General features: G+C 43.4%; 1 protein-coding gene across 4 annotated transcripts in view; it reads right to left on the reverse strand.

The window, feature by feature from the left end:
* CEP170B (centrosomal protein 170B) overlaps nucleotides 1-22,005 on the reverse strand; it is a 160,564-nt gene that overhangs the window by 69,705 nt on the left and 68,854 nt on the right. For all 4 annotated transcript variants that reach the window (XM_077464499.1, XM_077464498.1, XM_077464497.1 and 1 more), the window contains exons 4-9: nucleotides 20,255-20,338; nucleotides 18,487-18,540; nucleotides 13,316-13,454; nucleotides 12,811-12,924; nucleotides 10,261-10,731; nucleotides 6,349-7,112 (exon numbers count right to left, since the gene is read on the reverse strand). In XM_077464499.1, the coding sequence (XP_077320625.1) occupies nucleotides 6,349-7,112; nucleotides 10,261-10,731; nucleotides 12,811-12,924; nucleotides 13,316-13,454; nucleotides 18,487-18,540; nucleotides 20,255-20,338 (1,626 nt within the window). The remainder of the gene's footprint in view (nucleotides 1-6,348; nucleotides 7,113-10,260; nucleotides 10,732-12,810; nucleotides 12,925-13,315; nucleotides 13,455-18,486; nucleotides 18,541-20,254; nucleotides 20,339-22,005) is intronic.

A 22,005-nucleotide genomic window follows, 5' to 3' on the forward strand; every position in this document is an offset into this window, starting at 1 on the left:
GTTTAAGGAAGTGCATACACAGAGCAACCACAGAAGATCTGGTTGCAAAGTTTTAAATTGTTAGCCTCTTGCAAGGTGTATGCAAGGAAACAAATTTGCAGGAGTTTGAGAAATGCAAATATTCTACGCTCAAATACAAAATAATCAATGATATATTGGTAATACTGAGATGTTTGAAAGCCTTGAAAGTCCCTTTTGTGTTGAGTTTGTTGCACGATATGGTTTTTTGAGACGTGGATATTTCTAGACCTTTAATGAACCAATATATCTGCCCCAAGGAATCATAATTAGAGCACACCACAGCCTACAATCTAGTGAAAGAGTCTTCGTAATTCAACATTACCGGCAATGCAAGATTAAAGGCCAATTGTGCTCTGAAAAAAAAAAAACACATGACCAATAAACTCAGGCTGCATGAAAACAGTACACACGGTTGGATTTTCCGAGGGGAAATGTTGGATGTGAGCTTGTTGTCGGAAAGTCTGACCGCGTGTCTGCTCCATCGAACATTTGCTGTCGGACTTTCCACCAACAAATGTTTCTTAACAGGTTCTCAAATTTTCCGCCAACAAAACTTTGGTGCCGGAAAGTCCGATCGCGTGTATACAAGTCCGTCTCACAAAAGTTCATGCATGCTCTGAATCAAGCAGAAGGAGCCGCACTGGCTATTGAACTTTTTCTTGGCTGATTGTACACCTTGTACTTCATCACGTTCCCACATTCGGAATTGTTGGCCAACATTTGTGTGACCGTGTGTATGTAAGACAAGTTTGAGCCAACAACCTTCGAACAAAAATCCACGGTTTTGTTGGCGGAAAGTCCGATCGTGTGTACGCGGCATAAGTGAATATTATGTTACTGTTTTTTACAACTCAAAGTTGCCCCAGCAGAAAATTCTGATGCTGGTCTAGATCAGTGTTTCTCCACCTTTTTTCAGTCGAAGCACCCTTTAAAACTTATGGACAATTTCGAGGCGCCCTGTAAAAATTTTGAACAGTCTCGAGGCACTCCATTCTAAAATTTAAAAACTATTCTAATGCCCCGTACACACAACCAGACTTTTCAACATCAAAAGTCTGACGGAACAATTCCGGCAGACCATTCGATCGAGTGTGGGCTGCAGCGGACTTTTGATTTGCAAAAGTCTGACAGACTTTAGAAATGGAACAGGTTTCAAATTTTTCCACCAGAACTCTGCCGGACCCAGTTCCTACCGAGAAATCCGCTCGTGTGTATGCTAGTCCGACGGACAAAAACCGAACCGAGGGCAGCTATTGGCTACTGGCTATGAACTTCCTTATTCTAGTCCAGTCGTACGTCATCACATTGAAATCCGTCGGACATTGGTGTGATTGTGTGTGGCCAAGTCCGTTCATTCGGAAAGTCAGTCGGAACTCCGTCAGAACTCCGTCAGAACTCCGTCGGACCTAAGTCCGGTCGTGTGTACGCGGCATAATAGTTTTATATAATGCAGTAACATCCACACAAGAAGGACACCCAACGTTAGAGGTGATTTATTCTTCCAAACCAAATACACTTTTGCAAACTGGTACTGACTAGTATTCCAAGGTTTCTCTTTTCCCTTAGTTCTTTCCATCACTCATCTAATGTGATGGAGAGGGGCAGGGGAGGGTCAAACAAGGATGCTATGCAGGTGACTGACATGCTCCATATCAACTAATAATGCCATTGGTTGTTAAAGATTCTCTTCCCTTCTCTTGGCCATCGCATAGACTTCCATACCTAGGAATACAACTCACTCCTACAATAACCGACTTATACTCAGCTAACTTCCTTCCATTACTAAAACAGGTTAATGAATTATCACAATGGTCCTCCTATCCCTCTACCCTGGATAGGCAAAATCTATGTAATTAAGATGGCTATATTGCCAAAGTTTTTATCTTTTTAGAGTCTTGCCCATCCCAGTTCCATCTAATTTTTTTACAGCTTATACTGTGCAGAATTATCTCCTTTATCTGGGTTAAATGAAACCTTGAACCTCTAAATTCACTCTGTCTCCCACAATGCCGCGGAGGTTTAAGTCTCCAAAATCTTTCTGCTTACCATCATGCTGCACACCTTGCACGTTTACCAAAATGCCATGCAATCAAAGTAATTCCTTTATGGGTAACAATTGAGTCCATTGACTGTGACCTTTTTCAGTATCTAACATGTTACAGTTAAGACAAACTGATTGTACTATTTACAATCTTATCACAAAACATTCTTTATCCATATGGGACAGATTCAAAACTTCAGAACATCTCCTCATGTACCACTTCTTTCTTTTGTTAAAAAACCCACTTTTTACCCAGCCTGGATCGCTCATAAATCTTTCAAAGTATGGAATGCAGCTAATTTATCCTATTTATATAATTTGGTATCTGACTTCTCCATAAATTATTTTCCTACTTCATGTGATATATTTGGACATCCTAAATCAGAACTGTTCTGATATTTGCAAATCAAAAATGTTTTCCAACCTTATCTCTATTCCAACTCCCAACTTTTCCAGATGTCGTGTTTTGAATGCATATGTATTTCTGACCCTCATGCTAGAGGACTCCTTTCGCTTCTCTATAAGCAAATCATAGCTAGTACTAACATTGGTCCCCGTCGTATGTCTCCAAATGGGAACCAGACCATAATCGCTCATTTAATGCCACTGAATTGTCTATCACAGCGATTCTCAACTAGGGTTCCTTCAGCATTGGCAATTTCTGCCTCTCAGATAAGTTCCCACTGACACCATTGATCTTTTTAGCTATCTGTAAGGAGATAATTCTTCCCAATGACCACAAGTGGAAGGACCATTCTTCCCACTGACCATCACACTAATGTATCAGGAGTTGTAGATTTCTTATTTTTTTAGCAAGGGTTCCCTGAGACTGGAGAACTATTTCAAGGGTTCCTCCATGTTGAAAAGGTCTGCCACCAAGTCTGCTTCTTCTAATGTTGTTGCTGTGGAAACTAACTTTAAGGTGCTAACCCGTTGGTATTTGGTCCTCACTAGAATATCGAAATATGGTTCCAATTACCCTGGAGCTTGTTTTTGCGGCTGTTCAGAGTCTGGCACTCAACTTCATATTTGGTGGGATTGACCAAATGCCCAAAAATTTTGGAAGGCAGTTTTTGACTTAGCCTCCAAAATCTTTAATACACTATATAGCCCAATCCTCCTACAGCCCCATTAAACCTGAAACCTGATGGGATCACACAATCAATTTCCACCTTCTTTTACCTGAACCTGATGGGATCACACAATTTCCACCTTCTTTTACCTGAACCTGATGGGATCACACAATTTCCACCTTCTTTTACGGCTCCTAACAGCCGCAAAACAAACCATTGCCAAGGCATGGAAAACAAAACATTTAATTCTAGCTAAAACCATACAGAGAACTAATAAAAGCTTGTATCCACGCTAATATGGAAGCAATCAAAAGAGATTGGACAATTTGAGAAACTCTGGCTTCCTTGCATTAGGCATTGTTTACATCCAGATTTTGATGAGACCCTATTATTGCCTTGGTAATGTTACCCTATTTGCCTTGACTGACTTTCTATTCATTTGGGATCGCATCACCACTTGTAAACCCCCCTCCTTTTTTCTACCCTCTTCTCTCCATCTACTCCTATGTTTTGTTTTTTTTACCTTTTTTTTTATATTATGTGGTACTTATAAACACATTATATCTTTTGTTTTTAATATATACCTATTAGATTTATCTCCTTATTACTGCTCATGCAAAAGGAACCAATAGACATTAGCTTACTTTTTTCCTTCTGATGAAATGTTCTAATGCTTTCATTTTAATACTTTATTGGTTTATTAGTTGCTCTACTCGTTACATTTTTATGTACTCATCCTGTTCATAAATTGATACGATTAGCTGTATTACTATTTGAATATTCTACCACCATCCTATATGTTCTCAATTTGTCAATCTTATTTTTTTTTTTTTTTTTTTTAATAATAAACAAATTTGACGAGAACGTAGAGGTTTGTATACAATGATCTAACCCCCCCCCCCGCCTTTCCCATCACCGCATTAGTGCTGTAGCTATGACTAAGCAGGGAGGTGTGTTGTATAGACCTCGACTTTCATACCAAGCTCAGCAGTCATTAGCTGCATCTGCTAATTCCGCATTTGAGGTTTTAATTGTGGTGAGAGGGATTTGAAAAGAACAAACAGTACAATGGTCGATGATCAATACTTACTTACTGTTTTCATGCAGCCCAAGTTTATAGGTTTCTAATTTATTCAATCTACAACTGGGTTTTAATGTGGATTCCAGCTAAACAAAGGAAACCTTTTTATAATGGGAAGGCCAAGTGAGCAGAGCTGGGAACTCATTTTTAGAAATTTTATTAGGAGAATTCAGAGATTAACAAAATTCAGTAGATGTCCTAAACCTACAGCAGTCACCCAAACTTCAAACAATTTTGGGTTGACTGGCTCTTTACAGAAGCAGACTCGGCTCCCGACCGACTCACACCGGTTTACTGCGGCAGATTGGCTCCCCTGGGCAAAATTCTGTATGGGTACATCATTCCCTTTAGTGGCCAAGAGAGGGCGCTGAACGGTAGGGGACCCGATGCGCATAGCCAGCGGGCACGATTGTGTGCATGAGCTCCAGCATATGGATTTGTGTGTCCCTGTGCTGTCAGAGAAGAGGAGACATATCATTTGTTCCTACTAAGTAGGAAAAACAATACGTCTTCTCTCCTAGTCAATCCCATACCCATACAGTTAGAACACACTGAGGGAACACACAATCCCTTGATCGCCCCCTAGTGTTTACCCCTACCCTGCCAGTGACATTTACACAGCAATTAGTGCATACTTATAGCACTGATCACTGTATAAATGTCAATGGTCCCAAAAAAGCATCAAGTGTCCGCTCTGTCCGTCGCAATGTCGCAGTACTACTAAAAATCAATAGTTAATTAATAGTAAAATAAAATCTAAAAAATGCCATACATTTTTCCCATAGTTTGTAGACACTACAACTTTTGCGGAAACCAATCAATATACGCCTATTGCGTTTTTTTTTTTTTTTTTTTTTTTATCAAAAATATGTAGAAGAATATATATTGGCCTAAACTGATGAATAAATGAGTTTTTTTTTGTTTTATTTGGGGGATATTTATTGTTTATAGCACAAAAAACAAAAAAACGCAGAGGTGATTAAATACCACGAAAAAAAAGCCCTATTTGTGGAAAAAAAAGGACGCAAATTTTGTTTGGATACAGAATTGCATGACCACGTAATTGTCAGTTAAAGTGACGCACTGCCAAATTGCAAAAAGTGCTCTGGTCAGGAAGGGGGAAAAATCTTCCGGGGCTGAAGTGGTTAAAGCGGAGGTCCGCCCACCACTGCAAAATTTAAAAGTCAGCAGCTGCACATACTGCAGCTGCTGACTTTTAATAATTGTACATTTACCTGTCCTGGAGTCCAGTGATGTTGGCACTGCAGCTGATGTTTCCATCAGCTGTCGGGTGCATGCTGCCTCCATTGCAAGTAAGGGAAATTGGCAGTATAGCCTTTCGGCTTCACGCTGGAAACCCTACTGCGCATGCGCGAGGCTCCACTCCTTTCTCCTACTGGCCCGGCGACAGGGGGAGGAGGAGGAGGGAGCCCCAGCCGTGGCGTCAATACGCAATGGCTGAGGCCCCTGGAAGAGGGGAAAGCATACCTGTGAAAAAAAAAAAAAAAGACAGGTATGCTGCGACCCCCCCCCCCCCCCCCAATAGGTGTCAAATGTGGCACAGGAAGGGGGGAGGAGTACAATGAGCAGAAGCTCCACTTTTGTTGGAACTCCGCTTTAAGATCTAAAGATAGTGTTGATAGTGTAGACATAGCCAATTGTACGGAAAACTGTGATCTTGCATGTTCTGGTTGACAATAAAGAAAACCTATACAAGTGGGCAAATCTTGGTTCTTTTAAAAATCTTCAAAAGAAAAAATGATCCATCAATAAGACCCCTTTCACACTAAGCTGTGGGCCACGCTGCTTGCACCACTTTAAAAATGCAGCCGCATTGTTTGCATTTCCCGCACAACACACAAACATGCTGCAGGTTGAGATGCGTGGGGGTGCCATTAAGAATGAATGGTAGCCCTGTGTATCTCTACAGAGCAGCGTGTTTTGGTATCGGGTGCGATTCCTGCACCCGCAGCTTCCCTGCACAGTGTTCATCTAGCCTCAACGATCTCAAATGTGCCTCAAACTGATGTCAAATTCAAGCAGAATGCATCTGAAAGCAAGCTACCTTTTCTGATCGACACAAGCCCAAAGCCCGTCAACACAGGCCCTATACCAGCAGCTCACAGCTGTACCTCATCAATTCTTCTCCGTGCCTCTTCAACCTCTTTATCTTGATTCTCGGTTTCGATTGTATATGTCCCAGCATCACTCAAGCTGTCCTCTTCTTCATTCTTCTTGACTCGCACAGGATTGTTATCAGGTGCTGGAGGCAAAGAAGGTACAACAGTGGTAGACTCCATTGGGTTGGTAATTTGTTGCATAATCCCAGATAACAAAGGTAGGCTCGTAGGTGGTTCAACTGTCTTTCTGGCTGCTTCTGCTGCTTCTTCACGCAGGAGCTCACTGGCAAATTCTTGAGCCAACTTGGATTTCTTGCCAATGCTTCCAAAGTTTTTCGAAGGAGGCTTTGCTGTTATAGGGGTGGAAGTATTTATTCGGTCATCAGTCTTTTCTCTTCTGAAGGAGTTGGATCTTTGAGGAAAGGAGGAGTTTGTCAGGGGTTTGGTAAGGGATGGTGGTGGCGATGTCCCATTTATATTTGGCTTCTCTGGCGGTAAAGTTGCTTTCCGTTTATCATTTTTGCCCTTGGAGTCGGCATCAGTTTGAGAACCATTCGCACTGTGTGTGAAGGACTGAGACCTCTTTTTTCGTGGGGCATCATCGTCAAAGAATTCTATAACAAATGCCTGCTGGTTGTGTAACAGCTCTTCTGGATCCCGTTTAATCTGACGCTGAAGTCTTCCCTGATCAACTGGGGTAGGTACAGACTCTTTTTCAGGGACTGCTACAGGTTGATCCTCTGAATCGCTTTGTGTACCATCTTCATGTCGGTTACCTACAGCAAAACAAATAGTTTTTAGCTGGAAAACTATGGCTAGAATATTCGTTTTTGAAAAAGCTAAATGGTAAAAACAACATTTAACGCTTTGAACTCTTTGTACCCATCATGTTAAGGTGCACAGGTGTTTTTTATGCCTTACCTATGATCGTTATGGGTGGCACAGTGGTATAGAAGTTAGCACTCTCACCTAGCAGTAAAAAGTGTCGCTGGTTCAGATCCCAACCATGAAACTACCTGCCTGGAGTTTGCATGTTCTCCTTGTGCCTGTGTGGGTTTCCTCCGGGTACTCCGGTTTCCTCCCACACTCCAAAGACATGCTGGTAGGTTAATTGGCTTCTGTCCAAAATTGCCCCTAGTATATGAATGTGGGTTGGGGACCTTGGATTGTAGCCTCCTTGATGGTAGGGACAGATGTGAGTGTGCAATGTATGTGTAAATTGATGGCGCTATATGGGTATCTTAGTGAAATGTACAGGGATAGGGATAATGGTAGACACTCAGGTTGAACTGGATGGACTGGTGTCTTTATTCAACCTTACTAACTATGTAACTATATATAACCTAAAATATCTTCGTATGAATGCCCTACTGTCACCAATAGAGCCTGTCTATTACTAGTGATCTTCAGCTAAGGACCCCTGCAGTAGACCGACATGCACCCCTGTTGAGTCTGACCAATAACTCCACAATCAGTGGAAGCACCCGCCTTACTCACCTATTAATTGATATTTTGTTTAAGTCTAATAAAAAAGGTCTACTGCACCTGCTTGCTGCACTTTGCTCTTCACGATAAATGAGAAAATAAATGACAGCTGGTGTTTTTTCTGATTGTTTTTCTACAGATAGGAAGCCTTGAAGTAGAAATAAAGGAAAAACTTTTTTTTTTTTCGTTTTGAAAAGAGTAAGGAAGGATTATAACCCCTGCCATATATATATATATATTTTTTTTTTTTTGCCATCGCTGTCCCATTGTGGAGATTTCCCTTCACTTCCTGTCTCATAGCCAAATAGGAAGTGAGAGGAAATCCTTGTCAATTAAAGGGAATTCCTTGGGGGCACCCCAGGTCCTTAGCACTAGTGTCCCCAATGGAAGAATTCCGCTTTATTACTTTTTTGGGGACAACCCTAAATTTGTGATTTTCCTTTTGTTTTTACTTTCAATGATAAATGGTAAACAGGAAAAATAGAGAGGGTGAATCAGACAGCAATAAAAAAAAAAAAAAAAAAAAAACTGTCAAGCATTCTAATCCCTCTGCACTCTACCCACAAAAAAAAAAAAAAAGTTTTCCTTTAGTTATACTTTAACATTGGTGAAAGTAGTCATTTAGCTATGTGTTAGGGACTGAGCAGCCTGGAAAAGCATGCTGGGAAATATATAGCACCAACAGATTGCGCAGCACTTTATAATATGAGGACAGACAGTACACAGTTAAAATACAATTAAATACAGCAGGAATCAGAGGGTCCTGCTCGTTAGAGCTTACAATCTAAAAGTTTCAGGAAGTAAATGCTACATGAATCATTTGCCCTTTCTCAAAATGGCCATAGCCAGAAATGCAAGGGGAAGGTGGGAAAGTGATTTCTCAACAAAATAAAGCATGGAGACATGGATGGATGGGGGCGTTTTCCTTGAATATTAAAAATAAATGAAATGGGCCCCTTTCACATGTGTGGATCTGTTTTCAGACATCCGCCTGCTCAGCAGGGATCGCTCCGTTGATCCCCGTAGAGCTGGCTGATGACAAGTCCGTCTCTGCACACTGTGCAGAAACAGACCTGTCAGATCTCCCCTCTCCTCTATGGGGGGGATTGGATGAAAATGGACCACCTGTCCATTTTCATCCGATAAACAGATAGAAAATAGGGTTTACATCCGTCTGGATTTAGCAGAGTGGATTGGGCGAATGTCAGCGCTGACATCAGTCCATCCATAGAGATGTATGGAGCATCCGTTCAGGTCTGCCTGAAAAACCGACAGGAGGATCTGAACGGTCCGCATGTGTGAAACGGCCCATAGTGTTTTTGGCTTGTGGTGCTCAGATACAGTGAAGATCCACTTTAAGTTGAGACTGTCCAGTAACATTGCATACTAATTTAACTGCATACTGTATGTGTGCTCTAAACATTTCCAATTGGTTGGCAACCATGTACAGGGCGAACTGCTCTACTGGTAACTTAGCTGCTTATGGATCTGCCATTTCATGAAAGCAGCCCTGAGAAATGTAGCCTAAGGAGAAATGCATGCAACTTCCTATTCCAAAATGTTTGACACACTGGGACGCTTAAATGTTTCTTTAAAGAGGAACTCCAGCCGACCTCCCCGTTTTTTGTTTTTTTTGCCCTGTTACCTAATGGTGATATCTGCACATTTCAGATATTCACCCATCCAGTGCATCCAGGATTGATTCGCTGGGATCATCTCATGCCTGACCACAGCTCCGCTCCCGTGCCGCCATGTCTGGGTTCAGCAAGCGGGCCTCTCGATGACGTGCTCACACCCCCTCCTCCTGTTCTTCAATGCAAGGCTATCTCTCCTGGGATATGTGACATACATAACCCGGGAGGCATGGCGAGCAGTGTGCGCGTCATTTGCCTAAGGTGAGTGGAGGTGCATGGGGAGGCGGGGTGGACTTTCATAAAAAAAAAAAAAAAAATGCCCTATTCCTGCAGAGGAGGGGTGGAGAGACGGGGGTCTTCCTCAAGAGGGTGCAGGCCCTCTTTAAGCTGGCCATACATGGTTCAAATCTCAGATGATTCAGCATGAACAGGCAGAGATTCAAATCAAGTTGATCAACTTGGGTACAACGAACCTGTCGGATTTTCCATTCAACCATTGCTAGTGGCTATTATAGCCGCTAGCAGTAATCACTGTGTTCTCCCAGTGGGGACGACTCCCCCTGCCAAGAGAACACAATGGCTCCGCAGGAGGGATTCCCTCATCAATACTGACTGTGTTGATGGGGAAATGGAATGATTTTCTTTCCGAAAAAAAATTGCTTCATCTATGGCCAGCCTTAGCCCCTGTAGTCTGAACTAGAAAACTGGCATTAGTTGGTTCCTATGGGCAACACAAGCTCTACAGTTTCCATACATGAGATTCTGACAAAAAAAATAACCAAGTCCTGCTTTATGCCTGGCTTACCTTTGAGCGTTCTGTTGTGGATGGGAAGGTCACTCTTGGTGCTATATACATCTTCTCCGGGCGATGGCCTTCTAATTAAGCTTGGGTCATTTTGAACCAACCAATCAGCCACTTTACTTTCTACAGACATCATCTCTGTTGGAGTGGTTTCCTTCCCTGCTTTCCTCTGTCTCAAGGAGAACTTTGTGACATGGTCTTTAATCTTTATTTTCCCTGGCCGACAATCGTCAAACTCAATGGTAAAAGAGGCGTGGCTCTGCATAACTGGAGGGGTCACAGTATCGGTGTCCTTGGTCGGGATTTCATGGACTTGGGCCTCTGGTGTTTTGTCTGGTTGCTGGAAGTCCTTTGTGGGAATTTCAAAATAGCTTGGCTCTCTCCTAAATGAATAGAGCGATTGGTCTGAAGGGTCTCTGTATCCCACATTACAATTCATTTCGTCTTCATGTGGAGGTATTCCCTTTGGTCGTTCTGCAGTTTAAAAAAAGCAAAAAAAAATGTATGCAGTAACAAGCCAAACTTAAACTTGTGTAATAAAATAAACCCAAGTATTAAAGTAGTGGTAAACAGTCACAGTCAGCTGCCATGTCTGTAGTGTAGTGAAAAGACCCCCTAAAACGTAAGAATACCCCCGGAGCTGTCTAATAAAGTATTTTAAAAACCTGTGTTGTGTTTTTTTATTAACACTTTTTTCCCCCAGGTGAATGGGTAGGGGGGCTCCCGGATTCTGATAATCCCCCCGCCCGCAAACCCCGACAATCAATGGCCAGGGTTGTCGGGAAGAGGCCCTTGTTCTCATCAACATGGGGACAAGGTGCTTTGGGGTGGGGGGGCCGCAGGGCACCCCTTCCCCAAAGCACCCCCCATGTTGAGGGAAAGCGGCCTGGTACGGCTCAGGAGGGGGGGCACTCGCTTGCCCCCACCCCCTTTCCTGAACGGCCGAGCTGCGTGCTCGGATAAGGGTCTGTTATGGACTTTGGGGGGACCCCCACGCTGCTTGCTTTTTTTTTTTTTTTTTAAGGCGTAGGGGTTCCCCTTTAAATCCATACCAGGTGACGGGGCTAGCGAGGTGTCAATCTCGCCGATGGAGGCAGCGACATTGATTTCCTGCACTAGTCCAGTCTACCTGGAGCCACGTTCATAATGATCCGGCTTTAATCCATGTGTAAGCGGGTCCGTTCATTTCAAAAGTCCGGCGGACCCCCGCCATAGTCCGGCGGATCGTCGTATGTGGGCAAGTCCGCTCGTTTGGAAAGTCCAGCGGACCTCCGGTGCAAAGTCCGGTGGGTTATCCGCCGGATAGTCTGATCGTTTATACGCGGCATTAGAGGTGCTTTTTCTATCCCTTACAGTTTCCTACATGTCAGAGGAGCCAGCTTCTGATCTGTGATTCTGCTCTAAGCTTGCCCTAGTGGATGGACTCTACAGACCAGGGGTCCGCAACCCTCGGGCCATGGACCGTCCGTGGCAGGTCCGTGGCTTGTTGCCGACAGGGCCCCACAGCAGGAGATGAGTGAAGACTGCAGTCTGCACAGGGCTACCACAAACCGTGGTCGCCGCTCACCTCCTGCTGTGCGGCCATGCCCATCTGTCCTCTTCCATCTCAGATTAAAATGGAGAGCTCCTCAGCTGGGCTGGCGGGCAGAGGATCTGGGAGAGGACACACAAGCTGTTAACAGCCTGTGCCCTGCAGGTAGGAATCCTGAGCAGGGGAGGCAAGGATTGATGTTAGAGAGGAAAGAAGGGGAGGGGGCAGACAGCAGGGGCACTGTAATGTAAAGGGGAACTGATGTAAAGGGGAACTGATGTAAAGGGGGCACTGTAATGTAAAGGGGACTGCACTTTTACAGTGCAGTCCCATTTATATCACAGTGCCCCCTTTACATTAAAGTGCCCCCTTTACAGCGCAGTTCTCTTTATATCACAGTGCCCCCTTTACAGAGCAGTCTCCTTTATATCACAGTGCACCCGTTACATGACATTGCCCCCTTTACAGAGCAATCCCGGTTACATTAATGTAAAGTGTACTGCGCCATAAAGGGGCACTATAATGTAAAGGGGGGCTGTGGACACAAATATAAAGGCGGGGACTGTGGTGTGAAAGGGGCTGAGGACAAGACTGTGAATATCCCATCCACCACAACCACCATTCTCTCGAGCATGGTCACTTGTGACAAAAAGGTTGGGGACCGCTGCTATAGACCCTATTGCCTGTAGTCACACCTGATGGGACTTTGATATCATATTTATGAATATCCTTTTCTTATAGACTTTAGATTATTTAGGGCAGTGTTTCTCAACTCCGGTCCTCAAGGCGCCCCAACTGCTCATGTTTCCAGGATTTCCCTCAGATCAAAGGGCTGTGGTAAATACTAAAGGCAGTGAAACTGATCAAATCACCTATGAAAAATAATGGTAAGCCTGAAAACATGACCTGTTGGGGCGCCTTGAGGACCGGAGTTGAGAAACACTGATTTAGCGTATACCAATCCCCTTTGCGCCTTAGCAAATTTTCTAATGGGCCAACTACAAGAGATAACGCTTACTTACCTGAAAAATGGTCTTCCGGCCTCCTCCCCTCATGTTTTTCATGCATGTTATTTGCATCCTCATCTCCCCACCAAGATGGCTGACCATAGAGCGGTGTGCGATAGATTGAGGGCTCTGTAAAAAAAAAAAAAAAACAAATCCAATTATCAGCTAAGACGACAAAAAAAAAAAAAAAAAAACTTTGTTTAGTATGGTATTCTAATCAGGAGCTTCACAAGCCCTGGCGCTATGATGTGGTAACACCGGTACTGAAAAGTGACTTCTAATTACATGGCATAATTTTACTGGCGGAGGCCCAATACAAAATTCTCCATAACAGAACCCTGGTGTTTCAGGCCTGTGTATACAACGCTGTGTCAGGTTTACACAAAACAGGAACATTGGGAGTTCAAAGCAAAAGCAGATTCCCATAGAAGGCCGCCAGAACAGTACATGCAAATAATCGCAGCAAAGGGAAAACAAATAAATAGGAGAAAGCAATGGCGGCGAAGGAGTTAACACATACCACTGGGGGGTTTCTTCTCCACCTTTTCCTGTTTCCCTGGCGACGAGTCTACGTGAGAAGGTTGTTCTTTAAGCTGTTCTGTCCTCATATTCACCGAAGTCTTTAAATTCATCTGAAGTTGGCTGGTGTATTTCTCATGCTGAATAAAAGAAAAAGAAATCATTGGGAAAATGCCTTCGAAAAAAAAAGTTTAAAAGATCAACTCCTCCTTAAAATATTATTTTAAAAAGGTTAAGTACCGGCAGCTTCCATCTTTCAGGACTCCAGTGATAAGATATTTGCACATGAATGTTTAACCCTGTCTGTCTGTTGAGGTCATTACAGACAGGTGATAGAATCAACGTCTGCATGCGCAGCTCAGCGTACATTCATTAGAAGACTGCATGGAGGCAAATATTGCAGAAGAGACATAGGGGAGATTTGCAAAAACTGGAGGCCGGGTTCACACTGATGCGGTCTACCGCATCGCATGTCATTTGTACAGGAAATCGCACCAGATTCCTGTACAAATGACATGCGAATTCAGTGCGGTGCGAATCGAGCCATAAATCATGTATGGTTTCATTTGTACTAGACCCGCAACAAAAACGTGTAGAACCCGTTTCTTGTCCGCACCGGAATCGGACTGCATGGGTGTTCAGACCCATGAGATCTGATTTCACATTTCACAACGTGTTCTGCAAACCGATTTGGGGGTGTCATTAAAGTGGTTGTAAACCCTTACAAACCACTTTGACCAACAGGTAAGCCTAGATTAAGGCTTACCTGTAGATCCAAGCAATATCTCTTAAACCTATATGGTTTAGGAGATATTTGCCCAAAAACGGGCACCGCTGTCTACGGCGAATGCACCGTAGACAGCGGTGCGCAGGCGCACTGAGCGCGGCATTTCCAAGAATGAAAGAGGAAGTAAACTCATCAGGGTTTACTTCCTCTTTAACTTTATATTGACACCCGCAGAGGTTTGCAGAGCACAGCGTGAACTGCCTGCGATACTGGTGCGGTGTGGGAACCGTACAGGAATCGTTGTGGTTCCCGCACCGCATCAGTTTGAACCCAGCCGGAGAAGGTAGGATCTGGTGCAGCTTTGCATAGACACCAATCAGCTTCCAGGTTTTATTGACAAAGCTTAACCACCTCAATACAGGGCACTTACACCCCCTTCCTATCCAGACCAGTTTTCAGCTTTCAGCGCTCTCAGTTTGAATGACAATTACTCAGTCATGCAACACTGTACCCATATGAAACTTGCGTCCTTTTTTCCATACAAATAGAGCTTTCTTTTAGTGGTATTTAATCACTAGTGAGTTTTTTATTTTTTGTGCTATAAATAAAAAAATAAAAAAACGTAAATTTTGTGGAAAAAATGCATTTTTCTTTGTTTCTGTCATAACATTTTGCTAATTAGTAATGTTTCTTCATAAATTTTGGCCAAAAATTATATTGCTACATATCTTTGGTAAAATTAACCCACATTAGTATATATTATTTGGTCTTTGTGAAAGTTATAGAGTCTACAAACTATGGTGCCAATCACTGAAAATTGATCACATCTGATCAGGCCTTCAGTACATCAGGTGTATCTCATTTCTTGAGACACTAACAAGTCAGGAAAGTACAAATACCCCCCAAATTACCCCTTTTTTACAAAGTAGACATTCCGAGGTATTAAGTAATTAGCATGGTGAGTTTTTTTTAAGTTGTCATTTTTTCCCAAAATTCTTTGCAAAATTAAGATTTTTTTTATTTTTGATTTTTACAAAATTGTCATATTATCAGGTTATTTCTCACACACAGCATATGCATACAACAAATTACACCCCAAAATACATTCTGCTACTCTTCCCGAGTACGGCGATACCACATGTGTGAGACTTTTACACAGCATGGCCACTTACAGAGCACCAACATTGAAGTAGCACCTTCAGGCATTCTACGAGCAAAAATGACACATCTCATTTCACAACCACCTATTACACTTTTGAAGGCCCTGGAGCACCAGGACAATGGAATTGCCCACAAAATTACCCCATTTTGGAAAGCAAACACCCCAACGTATAATCTATGGGGCAGAATGAGTATTTTGAACGGTTCATTTTTTTCCAGAAGTTTTTGGAAAACGTGGAAAAAAATTACACATAGCATGTATATAGCAAAAAATACATCCCAAAACACATTCTGCTACTCTTCCCGAGTATGGCAATACCACATGTGTGAGACTTTTACACAGCCTGGCCACATACAGAGGCCCAACATTGAAGTAGTACCTTCAGGCGTTTTACAAGCATAAATTACACATCTCATTTCATTCCTACCTATCACACTTTTGAAGGTCCAGGAGCACCGGGACAGTGGAATTACCCACAAAATTACCCCATTTTGGAAAGTAAACCCCCAACGTATATTCTATGAGGCATAGGCTGCAAATAGGTACTCGGGTACTCTGATGGCCTGCTGACAGGTACTCGGGTACACTGATGGCCTGCTGACAGGTACTCGGGTACACTGATGGCCTGCTGACAGGTACTCGGGTACACTGATGGCCTGCTGACAGGTACTCGGGTACACTGATGGCCTGCTGACAGGTACTCGGGTACACTGATGGCCTGCTGACAGGTACTCGGGTACACTGATGGCCTGCTGACAGGTACTCGGGTACACTGATGGCCTGCTGACAGGTACTCGGGTACACTGATGGCCTGCTGACAGGTACTCGGGTACACTGGTGGCCTGCTGACAGGTACTCGGGTACACTGGTGGCCTGCTGACAGGTACTCGGGTACACTGATGGCCTGCTGACAGGTACTCGGGTACACTGATGGCCTGCTGACAGGTACTCTGGTACACTGATGGCCTGCTGACAGGTACTCGGGTACACTGATGGCCTGCTGACAGGTACTCGGGTACACTGATGGCCTGCTGACAGGTACTCGGGTACACTGATGGCCTGCCGACAGGTACTCGGGTACACTGATGGCCTGCCGACAGGTACTCGGGTACACTGATGGCCTGCCGACAGGTACTCGGGTACTCTGATGGCCTGCCGACAGGTACTCGGGTACTCTGATGGCCTGCCGACAGGTACTCGGGTACTCTGATGGCCTGCCGACAGGTACTCGGGTACTCTGATGGCCTGCCGACAGGTACTCGGGTACTCTGATGGCCTGCCGACAGGTACTCGGGTACTCTGATGGCCTGCCTACAGGTACTCGGGTACTCTGATGGCCTGCCGACAGGTACTCGGGTACTCTGATGGCCTGCCGACAGGTACTCGGGTACTCTGATGGCCTGCCGACAGGTACTCAGGTACTCTGATGGCCTGCCGACAGGTACTCAGGTACTCTGATGGCCTGCCGACAGGTACTCAGGTACTCTGATGGCCTGCTGACAGGTACTCAGGTACTCTGATGGGTACTTCCTCAGTGAGAAACAATATTATTTGATTCCAATACAACCATTTTTAAAGTTTTTATAGGACCTTTTGATTTATATTTTTTTTTTCATGACACAGCCACAACCTTATTATTTGCTATTATTAGGGTATAGGATATGTGAAGTAGTTTACTCCTTGCTCCTACACTCTACTGTTTATGGCTCCAGCTGGCTCTTGTCACCAGTACCTGTGGCTTTTTGATCCTGCTGCTGAGCAGTTGCAGTCATTCCTAGACCCGGCCTATAGTGCTGCATTTATTTTTGGCGGGTAGCCACTTTTATATAGGCTAAAGGAGAAACTACATGCTTTGAAACGTGTTCTCAGGGCACTCCCAGCAGTGTCAGGCATCCTCTCATTCCGGGTTCCAGCTTCCATCTCTGGTCGGGGGGTCTCCCTGCAGCAGCGGCTCCCTCCTGCCTGTGCTCTTCTCCCCCTGCTCACAGCTGAAGCAGGGGAATTCCACAGCCGCTCCAGGCTCCAGAGGCAGAAGCTTTGGCCATTTCCACTTTGCACAAGCTCCTCTTTTGTGAGTGCGTTCTTAAATCATTAATAAATATTGTTCACTTTGTTTACTACACCATGGAGGGTGCACTTGTCTTTTCCCTTTTGTTTTCATCATGGGAAACAGCATAGCTCCCAACTGTCCCTGATCCTCCTCATTTTTCCCTAATTTTGTTCTGATTTATATAGTTGTATATAAAATACACTTTATATCTTTCAAAAAATGTTTCCCAGTGCTAAACCTTTCATCCAATTTCTAAATTGCTGCATTTGTAAATTTTAAAAGCCAATATAATAGAATAAGAAATGTAGGGACTGCGCTACAACATACATAAATCAATATATATATATATATATATATATATAAACACAAATTTTATATGTGAAAAACAAATGAGAAGCTGTGCTTAAAACGCAATAAGTGTACAAATTAAAACACAAAGCAACAGTCAACAAAAATGTGAAGGGAAGAGCTCTTCCTATTGATGAGGCACCAAACCAATAGGGATGGGAAAATAATTGTCTGTAGTCACTCTCACCAACACTTCGAAGGTAAGTAAATAAATACTCTTGCCAACTGAGATGGACACACATGTCGCATGACAGTGGGTCAAACAGGCTCGAGATCTTATGAGGTGTGGATCAGATGCTGTACACAGGAGGTGGTGAGGTAGGTCCAATGTGGTATCCCCGACTCGCAGTCTCAAGGCTCCACGGGTGTTCTACAAACCAAATGGACGTTACCCCAAACAGTTCCTCATAGACAATAATTAGGTTTTTCAGAGCTCTTCATCATAACAAACCTGGGAAAGTATCCACCCAACTTCTTTCTCACATGTTACTTCTGAATGATCTTTCACAGTACAGTGGAAGATCATTCAGAAGTAACATGCGAGAAAGAATTTGTTTTTCACATATAAAATCTGTGTCCTTTATATATATATATATATCATATTCAAGCACATGCACTTTATTTTAGTGTGTATATTAGCGCTACATTGTTGTTTTACTATTTAATATAATAGAATAGTAGTGGTAAAAAAAAGGTCTTGTGGATTTAATTAACTTTTTTTGTGTTAATTCTCCTTTAAGGGGGTGTGGCAGGAGGAGTGTCCTATGCCTACATATGTTTGTTAGTAGGTGTCCCTCATTCCTATCTTAAAAAGTTGGGAGGTATGAAAAATTGTAGCAAGGCTGTTATCACTATAGATACCAATTACAAACTATATGGACTAACCTTCAATGCTTCCTCCGGGACCTTATGCTGAATTTGTTCCAACACATACATATTGATATGTACACAAACAGATAAGGAAAAAAGAAAACCACAGTGACTAATGTACATTCAGATATCAACACTCTATTGTCCTGACGAAGAAGAATGAATGCAGAGGACTTTCATCCAGCATAAGTGAGTGGAAATCAGATGGGGCCTCTAATATGCAATTCACTGATGAAGGAATTCATTTATTAAATTGCAAGTATAGCAACATAAAGGAAATCTCCCCTATGCCAGAAAAGATCACTGTGTTGCAAAATGACCAAAAGAGTGTGGAACATTTACAACCATTTCTCTCCGAGAAAAAAACAAAACAAAACTAATAATTATCTCCTGTACACGTGGCTGCTGCATCTTGGCATCATGTTGTAGTTTTTCCATTACAAGAATTGAGGAGAAGGCATGTTAAAGTGGACCTGAACACCAAGTGAAAATATCCCCTATAGAGAATCTTTGAAAAATGAATAGTGTCTAAGCGGTATCCTCAAAGATTTACCTATCGTCTTGAATTTCTCCTAAAAAAAAAAAAAAAAAGTCGGTGCAATTCCTGTGCCTCCGTCCTCCTGTACCTTGAGGCCTATAGCTGCTTATTGGCAGTATGAGATCTAAAGCAGGGGGTCCCTAATCCTCAGGTCACAGACCGATGCCGGTCCGTGGCCTGTTGATGACTGGGCCACACAGCAGGAGATGAGCTGCCACCGCGGTCACAGACCACAGTTGCCGCTCACCTCGTCCTGTGTAGCCATGCCTGTGTGTCCTCTCCCATCTCCACCACCCACCCAGCCTGATGATGTCATCCAATCAGCAGGGCAGGAGGAGCTGCAGATCGGAATGGAGAGCTCCTCCCACTCCCTGCCCTGCTGATAGGATGACACCGTCAGGCGAGCGGGGGAACAGGGAGAGGACACATGGACTGATCACTCTGCCCTGCCAAAGGAAGGAGTCCTGTGCAGGGGAGGCAGACATTAGAATAGGGAAGAGTGATGTTAGAGAGAAAAGGAGGGGGTGGGGGGCAGACTTCTGGGGCACTGTGATGGAAGAGACTGTGATTGCTAGGGGCACTGTAATATAAAGGGCAATGTAATATAAAGAGTAATGCACTGTAAAGGGGCACTGTAATATAAAGGGTAATGTACTGTAAAGGGGCACTGTAATCATTACAGTGCAGTCCCCTTTACATCACAGCCCCCCTTTATAGTGCAGTCACCTTAACATCATAGCCCCCCCCTTTACATAGTAGTTCCTGTTACATTAATGTAAAGTTGACTACTGTAAAGGGCACTGTAATGTAAGGAGGGGTTTGTGGCGCTCAGATGCAGGCAGGATCCGCTTTAACTATATTTCCCCCATATAGGTTCACTTTTAAGAAGACACTAGAAACAAATGGAGCTAAACATCACTAACTGAGCATGTATTCTAAAGATTAGAGAATAATTCTATTTATTGTCAATTATTTATTTTTTGTCTAGAGTGCGATGTATATCCAGACATAAGCTCCTTTAACAATTTAGCAGTTAATTACCAGATAAACGATCCAGGGCATTGTATTCATATGAGACTTTTCCGCATTCCTTTACATGTACTAAATAGACCATAAACCAGTAATTTCACCACCTGACTCCCAGGGATTGAGAGACTAATCTGCTTTTCATGTGACCTCAGTATGTCATTGTACAATCAGAATGCCACCAGAAAGAAACCTTCTGCCAGTGCAGCAGTTACAAAGGATATCGTAGCCAAACCGGATAACGTCATTCAGTTTAAGGGTGATGTATTTCTGATCGGGGATCCTCACATCATTCACAAAGGTCTGCAAGGAAAGAAGGAGAAGATACAAATGAAAATTGGCTTCTTCTACAAGGCAAGCAATAAATATTTGATTTTTCAGAACATTATTTGTGTACTTATTTTAGGAAACTATCACAAGACGCATTGAAAAAAGCATGGCTGGCTAGTAGGGTCATGGTAGAGGATTGGGTTTGCTGTAGATGGAGATGAAAGGGTAAGGGTATTTTTAACATTCTATCACAGATCTGAAATGGTTAAAGCATTACCATATAAGAAAAGTAGTAACTACAAAGATGTACCTGTAACAAGGGGCGCTCCCATTTCTGGACTGTTGGGACTTGCAATGTTGTTTCTGTGGTTACATAAATGATTCCCTCCTGTACACCACTAGTGTGTAGTTAGTAGACAGGGAGGTGGGCTGTATATTGGAAAAGTAATTCTTCACTGGATGCCAACCTGACACAGTGCCCGCCCTTCTTGTCTCAGTTGACCAGTAGTGACAAGTGACAGCTTCATTAAAGGGACAGCGCAAGTTGCATGTTAACAAAAACGGGGGCTTTGTACTTATTTATGACTTGCAACGGCTTAAAATAAACTACTTTGCCTATTCCAGTAGAGTAACCGGTTCACTTTACTATAGGTACTAGACATAATTAGTACTTTCATTCTTCATTCTACAACATTAACCTGATCTGCCACCTGAACCCCTAAATTTCTGTGACAATGTGGACCTTCTAAGAAAGTATGGAAAGTGCAAAATCTGGTGCAGCTGTGCATGGTGGCCATTCAGCTTCTAACTTTAACTTGTTCAATTGAGCCTTGACAAAAAAAAAAAAAAAAACCCTGGAAGCTGATTTCTATGCAAAGCGGCACCAGATTTTGCACTCTTCAGTGCAAAGTGGACCCCACAGTGTACAACAGACTATGCATTCAAAAGAACTCGCTGCGCCAGGTGAGACAGGAAGTCTAATGATATCAGAGGTGCCCGCCTCGGCTCGCCTCCGCATAAGATCAACACTGAAGAAATGGCTGCACTCCAAGATCCATCAAAATTCTTATTTAATAACGAACATCCCAAGTGTTACAGACCATTCAAATGGTAGACGCGTTTCACACACTAACAGGTGCGCTTATTCATTACCACTATGCATTCACTCCTTCTTTCAAACCCAAGTGATACCACTCAGACCTTGGCCGATCAGGCACAGACTTCTGCATTTTGGGGGAACCTGGGGGAATGTCCTATGTTCTTCCATATCCCAAAGTACCAATTATTTCTCTGAGCTTTAGCAGAAGTCTGCAGCAGCTGAAAAGTGTGGCGAAGGAAAGTACTGACTGCATAAAGGGCATACCGTAAAAGCAGCCAATTTCAACCAGGGTTCCATGGAACACAAAGGGTCCTCAACTCAAATCCCCCCCCCCCCGGGGGGGTTCCTTGAGCATTGGCAGATGGGACACTTCATCTTATGGCACCTGCATAGTTCTCGGGTCAGTGCAACCTGGCAAAACCAGTACACAACGGTTTCGTGAGCGGTCTGTGAGAGGCATTCTTCCAACTGACAGCCTAGGAACCCTTTCCCCACATTTATCCCAGAAGAATTGTTTTAGTACGGGTTAACCGAATAGCGAAAATTATTTTTGGCGATCCTGTGGGGTAAAGGATGAGCAAGGGTGCTCTAAAAACTGTTA

This window comes from Lithobates pipiens, unplaced genomic scaffold (assembly GCF_037356315.1).
Source record: "Lithobates pipiens isolate NorthernLeopardFrog02 unplaced genomic scaffold, aLitPip1_a1.2 Scaffold_30, whole genome shotgun sequence".
Classification (NCBI taxonomy): Eukaryota; Metazoa; Chordata; class Amphibia; order Anura; family Ranidae; genus Lithobates; species Lithobates pipiens.